The sequence below is a fragment of the Thalia democratica genome, chromosome 7 (assembly GCF_965202585.1).
Source record: "Thalia democratica chromosome 7, ktThaDemo2.hap1.1, whole genome shotgun sequence".
Lineage (NCBI taxonomy): Eukaryota > Metazoa > Chordata > Thaliacea > Salpida > Salpidae > Thalia > Thalia democratica.
The window spans coordinates 38,001,531-38,014,429 of record NC_139171.1 but is presented as its reverse complement, the minus strand read 5'-3'; the positions used below and the strand labels follow the sequence as shown (position 1 = coordinate 38,014,429).

At 24.3% G+C, this 12,899-nt stretch overlaps 1 protein-coding gene across 2 annotated transcripts; it reads right to left on the bottom strand.

Annotated features, from left to right (window-relative positions):
* Positions 1–2,324: 2,324 nt before the first annotated feature.
* LOC145840306 (organic cation/carnitine transporter 2-like) lies at positions 2,325–11,984 on the bottom strand. Of its 2 annotated transcripts, none has more exons than XM_082947516.1 (11): positions 11,782–11,984; positions 10,362–10,503; positions 8,511–8,593; positions 8,257–8,360; positions 7,934–8,088; positions 7,593–7,761; positions 7,214–7,447; positions 6,206–6,420; positions 5,017–5,199; positions 4,061–4,187; positions 2,325–2,999 (listed from the first exon to the last, which is right to left on the bottom strand). In XM_082947516.1, the coding sequence occupies exons 1-11, from the start codon at positions 11,965–11,967 to the stop codon at positions 2,891–2,893; spliced, it is 1,707 nt and encodes a 568-aa protein (XP_082803642.1). In that variant the 5' UTR covers positions 11,968–11,984; the 3' UTR covers positions 2,325–2,890. The 2 variants fall into 2 exon arrangements, with proteins under 2 accessions (XP_082803642.1, XP_082803643.1); XM_082947517.1 differs by having other exon boundaries at positions 10,362–10,494.
* Between the last annotated feature and the right edge of the window lie 915 nt (positions 11,985–12,899).

Here is a 12,899-nt window from a genome sequence, read left to right as displayed (position 1 = left end):
ACATCATAAAACAAGTTCAAAATGAATAATTTTTTCTGTAACTAAATAAAAACCAACTTATAAAAGAATTATTTGTAAAGTATGCCTTATTATTTTTAACAGCTAGAAAGATTAATTTTAAAAGAGTCCTATTTCAAAAACTAAACTAAAAATTAAAGTATTTAAAATATGTGTTAGTATTCGAGACAGAGGTACCTTGTTTAAAAAATAACTATTATAATTAAAAGAGTTGGAGATATAAAATGTTTGCTTTGATTAATTTCTTAAAAGCTGCAAAAAATTAAACCGCAAAAACTTTATTACTGTAAAAATACATGAGTGAAAATAATTACTAATAAAAAAAAGTATTAAATTTAAACTTTTGTTGCTGTATGTAAATTATGGGTAGGTGTCAAATATGCACGAAGGAAAACTTTTGCACAAAGGGTCAATTTTGCATGAAGATAATTTTGCGCGAGGGATTACTTTTGTACGAAGGGTCACATTTGCACGAAGACATTTTTATACGAATTTTTTAATTTTTATTTTATTAGTTTTTCTTATTTTTCTTATTTCTTTTTTAAAATGGTATTTTTAATTTCTACTATCACTTTCTCTAACTCTTACCCTCGGTCGGTAAATTTTTTTTCTGCATTTTTGATTGTTTATTAAATCATTTCTATCAATTGTTTAAGTTTTCTTGTTTTTTTTAAATTTTTATTAATAATTTCTATATTATTTTTTTTTTTTTCTTTCTATCACTGTGACACCTAACCCTTACCCTCGGTCAGTAACGTTTTTTCTTGCTTTTTTTATTGAGTAGTTATTTTATTTATTTAAACATTTTTTGTATATTCTTTATACTCTTGTACAAAAATGACACTTCGTGCAAAAGTGACTTTCATGCAAAAGTGACCCTTCGTGCAAAAATGTCTTCATGCATATTAGACCTATCCCCGTTAAAGGTATATTTATAGATAAAATAAACTGATAAAGAGATAAATCTTGCATACGTTTTTTTCCTCTCATGCTTTTTCTAAAGAAAGTTTTAACTTTGATATTTACATACTACGTAAAACTGTTCGTTTTTGTTGACAGACAAACAACTGTTTGAAGAAGAAATTATTTACCATTTACGTACTAAAAAATATTATGTTTTAGTTATTTTCTTGCTAATTGAATAATAATGTGATATGATATCATACGTATAGTTTTTACATGGTATGTAAAAATTGTAATACAAGTTTTGTAATTATTTTTATATACTAAAGATAATTGATTAGTGTAAAGTGTCCAAAATGTACAATTAATTTAAGGGGTAGCTGTCAAATTTGAACGAGCGTACAAAATTGCACGAGGGGACAAAATTGCACGAGAGTATAAAATGACACGAAGATACTTCTGCACAGAGACACTTTTACACGAGAGGATAAAATTGCACGAAGACACATTTGCACGGGCAGACAATTCTGCACAGAGACATTTTTGCACGTGTTGAACTTTTTCTAATTTTTTTTTTCTAGTAATTTAATTTTTTTTTAAATTAAGTTTTTTTTTACTATCACTGTTACCCCTAATCCTTACCCTCGGTCGGTAACTTATTTATTATTATTATTTTTTTTGTTATCTTTTTTTTTACTATCATTGTTACCCCTAACCCTTACCCTCGGTCGGTAGCTATTTTTTCTTTTTAATTGATTTATTTTTACTTATTCATTTATGGTTTTCGTATTTTTTATAATAACATTTATATTTTTTCTGTTTTTTTTTTACTCTCGTGCAAAACTGACCCTTGGTGCAAAATTATTTTCTTGCAATTTTGTCTGTGTACAATTTTGACTCGTTTCCAATTTGAGACATCGTGTAAAACTTTTGATAACAAAACATTTTAAAACTGTTTAAACCATCTAATTAAAATATATTTTCCTTAAAAGCGTATAAACTATTAAAAACTTTGTGATTGAACTATTATTAGTGAAACTTCAAGACATTTAAAATTTTGCCGAGATTTTATACAAGTATGTACTTAGAGTTCTAAAAATAAAACATATTATGTGTTTCTAAAAGTCTAAAGTAGATAGACACGTATTTTTCGTAATTTTTACTTATTTAACTATCTAGAATAACTTTTAGTCAAACTAAAGTTAGAATTTATAATAGTTTATAATTAAGTTAATTTCTCAGAATATTTTTGCAAGTTTTTTCGTTATTAGTACAAACACTTTTTTCAGATTATTACTTAGTTTTTTAATCATAACTGTTAAATATTTGGTTTTGAAAACGGTCACCTATATTATGTATAAAAAATTTTTTGAATAAAAAAAAAATATATATATTGCTACGACACCTCAAAAATTTATTGTTTAAAATAAATACTAAAGTAATATTTTATTACAATTTAAAGTTATGTACGTGATAAGACGTTAAACTGTATCCGTTGTGTGTGACTTGAAACTGAAAAGTTTTTCCTTCACCATTTCCTTGGAGAAAGGTTTTGAGCGGTTATTTTTTGTCGTTCAATAAACATTATGAATAAACATTATATTTAAATAAAACAACTTGAAAAACAAACAATAGATTTACAAAAAAGTTTTTTACTAATAAAACAAAAGTTATTCAAAAAAAAAAAAACAGTTATTGATCGTATAAAATTCATAAAAATAATAAAATCAGTATAATCACAAATAATTTTATTAAATTAAAATATCTGTGTTTTATTATGAAGTGTAAATTAAACAAAAAAACATTATAAACGTAGTGAATAAATTATTTTGTACTGACCTCATTATTTTGTAATCGAAATTTGTATAGCAATACGTATATGAATATATATACAGTAAAAATCTTTAACTATGCAATATATGCTTAATTAAAAAACTGCACATAAGAAAAAATAGTTCTTCGTACTTATTTATTGATTTGTTTTAAGCACAAGCTCTTCAATTTCAGATGGTTCTAAATCTATTTTCGTTTTTAATTCATCTTTGAGTACAGTTTTGCTTTGAAAAAATAAAACCCCTCTGTAAAAAATAAAACTATATGTTTTAGTACATTTTTATTGGTTATATAATCTAAAATTTAAAAATATTGATAATATTAAGTGTTACGTTATTCTAAAAGTTTAGTCTAAAAAAACATTATGAGCAAATCTGGTAAATTTTTATATTTTTAAATTAAATATTTAGTTAAAATAATGATATTTTGTTTTCATGCCACAAAAGCTTTTATGGTAGTCATATATACCTTGGAATTACACGTTCGATTTTTTTGATCGTAAAATTTTTTATATTTTACTTTAAGTAATATTAATTGGCTTTAATTCCTAAGTATATAAGAAAATAGTTTTATTTACTGTCTACGCTGTATACTAAAGGTAGTTAATGTGTAGTTCAAAATAATGCAGAGTACAAGAAACATTTCTAATATTTAACTTTCGTTAAAAGTTGACTTTTGTAGTATACAAAGGTATTAATTTTTATTGTTAAGCCGAACAAAGTTGTAAAAAATGGTCTAAAAATACTAACTTCTAGAAACTTTACTTTCTACTTTGTCTCTTCGCTTTTTTTATACTTAAAAAAATTGTGCTTACCATCTCTTCTAACTAAAATATACTAATTTACTGCTACAACATACATACAAAGATTATATGGTCATTTCACTTTTTAATATTTTTCTTAATACAGCTACAATGAAAAAGCTTATTATACTCTTCGTCTAGGTTGAGCAATAATTATTATTTTGTGATTTTTTGTTGTTGTAGTGTTTTGTTATAATGAAAAATATATAGTTTAGGAAACATATTTTACTTTTATTATACTTAAAATATTTAATTTTTAAATAAGTAGCTTGGTATAAAAAATATTTATTCTACAGTTCAATTGATGTACTTTTTTACAGATAGTTACTTAAAAATATCTTGAACAAAATTTCGTAAGATAGCAACAAAGCTTATTTCTTTGTTTTAGATTACGATAACCTAAGCTATAATGAAATGGATAAGAACGGTTTCAAAGCATATAAGCTAAAACGTTTTTTGACTAATAAAACTTTTTGCTTTAAGTATTTTACAATAAAGACTAACTTGTTCAATGCAAGAGCTTCTTGTATGCTTTCTGGCAACGCAACGTTGTGAGTTTTTGGAATACTGAGCATTAAGGCTGTTTGAATCAGTACTAAAACTCCAACAATTGGTGAAACTATAAACTTGTCTGTGAAAATATATACCAACTTTCTAGATGACATTATTCAAAATACTTTTAGAAACTTTTAAGTTCAAAATTCTTTTCAGTTTAAAGTCTTGGCTTAACTTTTTCAATAAATCAAAGTGTTTTAGTAAGTAGTTACAATTAGTAAAGTTAAGTAAGTAATAAGTTGTAGTTATTTTTAAATTAGGATATAAACAAAAGTTTATCTGTATAACGAAAAACAAATAGATGCGGTTGTTTGACGAAGTATTAAATGTTTCTTCAAGCACAGAATCTTTTATGTTTTTTACTAGCTTCTGTATACCTCAGAGCATATAATTTATACATTAAACCTCTAAAACCTTAATAAGGGAATAGTAATTAAAATCTAAAATTAAGTTAGAGACCAAAGTAAAAGCTTAGCAGTGTGCAAATTTAACACCATGCTAATATTAAGCGAGTACGTGACTAAAAAAATATTAAATTCTCATAGTTTATTAACTTTGTTAAGTATATTTTCGTAAATACTTTGTTAATTTTACTTAACTTTATTTAAAGCTTCGTTTTCAGTGACACAAAATTATTTAAGTTAGTTATACTGAATTATTTTACACTTATCTACAAAGGTCTTTTTAACTTGAAAGGAAACAAAAAAAAAAATTTAATAAATTTTCGTAATGCTTGAGTCATTAAACTCAAAAGATAAGATATTATTTGTAGTATTTACTTCAATATTTTTACTTTTTCATAATTAATGAAATTATTTACAGTTCAACGCACCTTTTAGAGAAAGTAAAACAAGATTAATTTACAAGTTTGTTTTAAAAGTCTTTAACTTGAGTTTAAAACATACCTGAGTAAATGATGAAGGACAGAACTATTCCTCCTACTCTCGCAAAACCAGCGTCGAAAGCTGTAGATGTGAGGCGAAGCTGGGTAGGAAAAAGCTCGGGAGTATACACGTAAACGATGTAGAAGCTAATAGAACACAAAAACTTGGCCACAATCGTTGTGAATGTATTTAAAGCTGGATTTACTGTTAGTTTGAAATGTTTTACTAAGTTTCGCGTTTCAAAAAACTTGGTGCTTAAAGTTTTAAATAGTATTTATAAAAAATTAGTTAGCTTAATAATAGAAATAACTAAAGTACTACTAAAACTAAATACCATTTTATATACTTAACGTACTGCTTAAGAAACAAACTGAGTTTAGCTTGTTTAAGATGTTTTGAAACGATGTTTGAAATACATTATAATCAACTTTTATAAACTTTAAAACTGTTTGAAAAAACCAACAAGTCGTCTTTAAAAAGTTTTTAAAAGTTTTAAACCAGTACTTTTTAAACACTGAATATATATACAGACATAATTAATTTTCAAACGATTTTGTCCAGTTACATTATTTTAAGCATCTACAGTTCATCTTAAATTTAAAAAAAGAAAACATTTTTTACATGTATTTATGTTAAGCAAATCTCTGAAAATCAAAAACACCTTCAAAAACCTCAGTGTAAATTCTAAAATGTTAATTATTGAAATTGCCTGCAGTTTTATGTTACAAACTATTGCCTTAAGACTACAAAGTTTTTACAAATTGAAAAAATTATTATTTAAAACTTAAAGTCAATCTTTAAAGCCATAAAAGAATAGGATAAAATTTAAAAGTATAAAAGTTTAAGCCTTATCATATATCTGATCCAATCTATAAAAACTCAAAGATAACAAGTTATCAATTTGTTAAAGCGATTAACTGTAAATCTAATAAGATTTGTTTTCTGTGTTTACAAATCTTTCAATAATTAAAAAAATTGTTAAAATTTTGTTTTTCTACAGATAGTTTTTTTTAAAAACTTACCTGATATAACCGTTTACTTGCGACCAAGAATTATGTTAATAAAATTTTATTAAAAAAAAATCATATCAAATATTAAATACTAAAAAATGAAAAAAACGTAGTTATTTTAACTTTATTATTTTTAAGGTTGTTTTTGAATGAAAATTAAAATTATAAGCAAAAAATGTATTTTTTAAATTTATGCTTACTCAGTCCGAGAAATGGAGCTGAAGCGATTGTAACAGCAGCTAAGGTGTTACACAAAATGTAAGGGCTTCTTCGACCAAAAACCTCAACTACAACGTACGATATGAAATAGGACGCGAATTCACTAAGTCCTGAATAGAAGCAGTTGAGAAACCGGTCACCTTCCAGTTCGTTCGTTGTCATAGCAATACCGTAGTACATCACAGTAAGTATTGCCCTAGTATAAATTGTAAAACTTTTACAATTTATTAAATTGTTTTTAGTTGTGTTGTTCGAATACTAAATCATTAAATTCTATAACAAACAATTAAACATAAATTAGATAACAACTACATTGTTTTGTTTTTCTTAAACTAGTAAAACATAGTAGTAATAGTTAATAAAATAAAAGAAAATGATCTATAAATATACATAACAATAAAAGTATTAAAAAAAATTCTAGTGAAAAACATTTTAGAGTATCTTAACCGAATAAAACTTGTTTTATTTAATAAATTAGTAGCATATAAATTAAGTAAATTACATAGAAAAGTAAAAAGTATTGAATTGGTTATACGTTATCATTTTCTTTAATTTAAACGTAGTAGTTAAATACAACTTATAACTTACAATTTAATTATTTAAATAATGTTAAAAAAATATATAACTTTGCTTTTAACTTGTTATTACATCAATAGCTTCCAACAAATAAGCAACATTTTAAGGTGTAAATTGTATTTAAATTCTTTACTTTCCTCAATTTTATTTTTTTTACATTAAAAACACTATTTAGCTTTATAAAACTTTTTTGTTTTTAATTCTAAGAATAGCTTTCAATCTTTAAATTATCTTCTTGCTTGCTGATTTTTATAAATAAAAAGCATACTTGTATGTTTAAGTTTTTAGATAAAACTATTTAAGTATACTGTACCTATTAATTAAAAGTAATTAACACGGTTAAAGTTGTAATTTAGTAAAAAATGATAACCCTAACACTGAAAATAAACATAACCCAAAACAGTGAATCTGACCAGCTTGAAGCCATGACGATCAGCCTGTAAAAAAGAATTTTGTGCTTCAACAGAGTTTTCAGCTGCTTTGCCCAACTCTCACGATCGCAACATTCAACTTGGCTGAGGCGAGTTGTCGACATCTCATCTCTAAACTTTGAATCTCCATTGATTTCCACCACTTTGGTTATGATTTGTTGCGCTTCTTCATTCTTACCAACTGATAGAAGCCAACGAGGTGACTCGTCTATAAGCCTAAAAAACAATTTTTAAAGACCGTTCAATGTAAATTGTGTTTTGATTTTAAACATGCTGTTTGTTCAAACAAAAAATAAGGATTTCAAGTATTAAGAGTTTTATTACCTCGATCAAAATTACAATGAAAGTTAAAAAACCTAACCAAATGTATGGTATGTAAACCAAGCCTATTGCACCGCCAACCCAATAAAATTGCCTCCAGTCTCTTATGTAGTAAGAAAAGAAAGCAAACAGCATGTAGCTGACACCAAAGGCAATTTGTACTCCCATCGACATTAAGTTTCGGAACTCTTTGCTTACCATTTCAGCTCCTTTAAATGTTTAAACATCATCTTTAGTACTTCTCATGCTAATCTATGGTTACTTAATTTACTTTTTTTTATTAAACTTGAAAAAAGTTTTTTTTATAATTTTGCTTACCTGTTAATCAAATTTTAAAACGTTTTACTGCTTGATTAACAATTTTTAAAACCAAAACCTAACCTAGTACTACAGCTGTCATATAATTTACAAGTCCGCTTGTCCCATAGACAAAGTTTACTAAACAGTAAGTAGCATAATTAGATGCGAAACCGGCGAGAAAAAACATAATAAATTGCAGAAATTGAAAGGAAAGAAAAACTTTTTTTCGACCAAATCTGTGAAAACAAGTTTTTAGGCAATCAAAAGTTTGTAATAACTTTAAAAAAGTAACAAAAAATTTTAGCAATATTTATATTATAGTGCAAACTGTTAAAAAATTGTTGTCAATCACTTGTACACTTCTTATCGTTTTTGTCAGGTTTTATACAGCAAAGATTACTAACCTATCTGATAAATATCCACTTGAAAAAGACCCAGCAAGCATTCCAAGCATATAGTATGTGATTACATAATTCTTTTTGTCTTTGTTGTCGCAATATAGTTCAAACTTTAAAGTAATCGAATTTAAACTAATCTTAAGTTAAAAAAATAATTAAAATGAAGTAAAATTTTGCATTTTCTACTCAAAAAAAAAAACTTCAAAATACAAAGACAAAATTTTATTATAAAAAAAAAAATTTAAAATTAAATAACTGACATCAACAGCTGCTGAATTTTCACCTTTTTCAAATTTAAATAGTTGTTTCGGACAGGTTCTCACAGCTGTGTTGTATTTAGAAGCTGTTTAGAATTATGATTTTATTTAAATACATGTTATTGATCAAAATACTTTACAGCATTTATTTGAATATTGTATTTATTTACTTTAGCATATATATCTATTTAGTTCTAAAATAAAAAAAGAAAAAAAAAACATTTACTGTTATACGAAAATACAACCTGAGTTTCTACTAGACTTGTTAAATAATTACTTTTATCATTGTATTATTTAGTAAACCTATGTTAAAAAAGTTTTAAAAATTTACTGGTAACAAAAATTTTCTAAAGCGAAAGCACTTTTATTCTACCTTTAAAATTATTCAACTATACTTAAAAAATCGTAAAATTTTCATCTAATTTTAACGCATTTTTTGTTTTCAAAAATTGTTCAAAAACGATTTTTTTTTATGATTTAACTTAAAATATTTTAAGTTATGTTTGCTAAAATTTAATCCAAAATGTTATTATAAGTACATTTTAAATGTTAAAAACTTTTGAATTTTACTTTTATTTATAATGATAAGTGATTACAAAATAAAAAAATAAAAAAATTATGATAGGAAAGTAGTTTAAAAATAAAACTACTAAAAAACTTAATGTAGTTTTTAAATTAAACTTTATAAAAAAACTAATAATATTTGTATTATTTTGTAGAAAAAATTGTTATGTATTAGTATGATCATTTAAATCAAAAGTTTAGCTAAATGATTTATGTACTTAAAACCTCTGTAGTTATATAAGTAAGGCGCTTCGCTTTTGAAACCTAAACTTTGAACAAAGTTTTATGTAAACTTAAAAACAAAGGCGGTAAAAAATCTTAAAAACTTTGATATTTTGCCCATCATTTTTGTAAAAAAAAATAATATTTAAAAATTACAAGCTAAATTAAATAACAAATATAATTTTTTTAAAAAGGTATATGTATAAAAAGTGGCAAACTTTAAATTAATTATTGTTTATTAAAATAATGTAACTAGATAAACTTTAAATTTGTTTAATAATAATAGTAAAAAAAGTTTTTATGGTTGTTAAAAGCATGATTTAGTAGTTAAACAAACTAGTTTTAAAAGCCAGTTTATTTGAAACTTTTTTAAAACTGTGCAGGGCGCATCAGGTTAATATTATTTTATGCAAATAAGAAAATAAAGTAAACAACTCTTTACAAAAGCAATATAGTGTAATAGAATTTGACTAATTATCATAACTCGATAAAAAGATAGAAAAAATAAGTTCCTGTTTCAAAATATTTTATTTTTACTTACAAATTAATTAGCATATAGTGTATCAAATTCGATAAAATATCTTTACCCGATAAAAAGATAAGATAAAGTATGTTTTTATTTAAAAATACTTTACTGTTCATCAACATTTACATGTAAAACAAATTAATTTCCAATTACACTACATGTAAGGTTCCAGGCACATAGCAAACATTAACTTATTTTTATATTATAACTTAAGTTTAGTAAAAATGAAAAAACTTATTTTAAGTTCAATTCCCACGGATTAGAATATTTTGATCCACTTATTAATGCTTGTTATAAGCTTAATTTTCAGATAAATTTTTCTATAAATTTGGTTTTCAAACACCGAGACAACCACAAGTTTTCAAACAGTTAGAAAAACTATTGTGTTATTTTTTTTTTCAGCTCATATACACCAGTAAAAAATATTTTAACAGTTAATACGCAATAGCTGTTATATTACATTATAGTAAACAGAAAACCATAAAATAATTCATAAAAACGATTTATATTTATGAATAAAAAATAATTAAAGTGTAACTTACAATTTAGTAAAGTGGAAGAAGATAAACTTATGTAATCTTGCCAAGTTCTGTCGTACATTTTACACCCAGAATACTTTTCTTTTCCATATACAGACTTTTCTTTTAACAGAAAAAAGTCTTTCACGCTTTGGTCCTGTTTTTTCTTGTCATAAAGAAAATAATTAAATTCAATTTTCTTAAGTAAGTTTTTTTTTTGTTTTGATGTTTTTCACTCTGTACAAAGACTAAAAAAATTGAAAACAAATTTGCTCAATAATTAAAACAACTATGATATGTTCACCACTAATCTTTTAAACCCTAAATATAAAAACACGGATAAAAATTTGCTTAATAACACATTAAATTCTTAATGAATGTGTTTTGTTTAAAAAACAGCAATAAACTTAATTAGTATCTAAAATTTTTAAAACTAAATTATGCTTTAATTGCATAATTTTTATTCCTCTATTACTGACTTTTAGTTAAATAACATAATGAGTTTGGTAATATTTCGAGTAAACTCTCTGCTTTTAAAGTACGTTTCTAGTTAAATTTTAATTCATATAAAAATAGTTTAATAATACATAATTAAACTTGCTTTGTATATATAATATAACAAAACGATATAAACATATAAATATAAAAAAATAATTTTAAAACGATCTTTACAAAATAAAAGTATTCAAACAACTTTGATACAACTTTTTAAACTGTTTAAATAAAAAGTGTTTTATTTAAGTGCATTTCTAAACACTTTTTAATTCTATCTGAGATTTAAGTTATCATTCAAATCTCAATGAATATACATTTATTACCGTTTCACTTGACTGACACAACGGTTGTTCGCGATTATGTATGCATGGTGAGACTCAATAAGAACTAAAACAGGTTGTAGAATTTCACACGGACTGTTTTTGATGGTCGTTCGGTGCAGTCTAGTTCTTATTCAATGGCGGCGTAAAAAATCTCAGCTTTACTGAGGGTAGGCAAAATAAGTAACAGTTTACACTATTATGACTAATAATTTAAAAAATGGTTTGTTGGTAGAAATCTATTGGTTTTAATAACATTATACCATTAAAACAAGTAAAAAGAGGATCTTAAGTTAATACTTTTCCTGATAGTTATAAAATAACGTAACATACAACTAGTTTATATGGTTAGAAAAAATATGTACAGAAGCAAACTTTTTTGTTACTCGTTTCATAAACGACTATAATTAAGTAACAAGTTTATTTAACATAGTTAAAAGTTTAGTATAAAAACGATACTTTTAATTTATAATTTATTAGTAATAATGAAATTGTATTTTTTAAAAGTTATATTTATAAATAACTTTATCAAAAGTTTGTATGTTTTTAAAATTTAACTTCATATCTAAATCTTGTATGTATTTATGTTGTGAATCTTAATAGCTCTATCAAAAAAAAGCTACACTTACCTGCAAAGCTTGAACACTGACGTTTAGTACATCCTTAAGGTCACACTCAAACTCAGGAATGTATAATGCAACATTTGGTATTAAGGCCAAAAACGCATTAAAAATTGCAGAAAAAAATAGCAAAAAATACAGTCTTTGCTGATACTTTTGCAATTTAAAGAAAAGTTTTATTGGGTTTTGTGACATACTTTTAATAAAGTTTAGGTACTGTAAAAAAAAAGCTTTATTCTCTACACGAATGTGTACTTAAAGTTACTACTTATGGTTTTAGTCTTCAATAAATAAATTTTCTTATTTAATTTTAATAATTTTGATTTATTTAAGTCTACGTATTAAGCTTAAATGTAAATTAAAAAAAAATGCTTGTTATACATAATGAAAAAAATTACGTATAACCTAACTTAATTCTTACTACAGTCTTACTACTTTCTTCACTTATTTTTTTAAAAACGATACTAAACAATTTACAAGTCTGTTTTTTTGTTAAGTAAGATAGCCAAAATAGTATTTACATAAGAAATTATTTTAGTGAAAAAAAAACCTAATATATTAAAAACATAGCAAATGGCACGTAATGGAGCAAAAAATTCTTATTGGCTTTATTTAATTTCTCGTAGCTGTAAAACAATAAAATGTTTTATTACCTTGACCTAACTTATTCAAACTATAGATTAACAACAGTAAAACCTAAAACTAAAACAGTTCCAACGGTTGAATTTAAATAAAAATTGTTAATATAAAGTTTAAACCTGCTTATTTTTAGAGAAAATTTTTTTTTAAACAAATTACAATTGATTATCATAAATGATAATCTTAATTGTACTTAAGTACTCCTTTAAAGTTTGATAAAAACAAACTCACTAGATTTAAGTCGTGACAACATTTTATAAAAATATTCAGAAAATCGTATTTGATATAAGATAAAACCTTATTCTTTTTAACTTCTTGTAACCTTATACTTTCTGCAGGGAAACAGCTAACGCAATAAAAGTTAAACAATAAACTAGTGTAACCTTCTACTGATACATCATGTTAATCTTCGAATATTAAAATTTTTGTACTAAGGTCAATATAAATTAAGTATCTAAAACCGTTTCAATAAGTAAAAGCTTTTGAGC

Coding starts and splice junctions, on each gene's coding strand:
- LOC145840306 (XM_082947516.1), bottom strand. CDS start 11,967: ATGTCACAAAACCCAATAAAACTTTTCTTTAAATTGCAAAAGTATCAG. Junction 8,594..10,361: donor TTCTTCCACTTTACTAAATT/GTAAGTTACACT, acceptor AATTCTAAACAG/CTTCTAAATACAACACAGCT. Junction 6,421..7,213: donor ATCGTCATGGCTTCAAGCTG/GTCAGATTCACT, acceptor AATTTATACTAG/GGCAATACTTACTGTGATGT.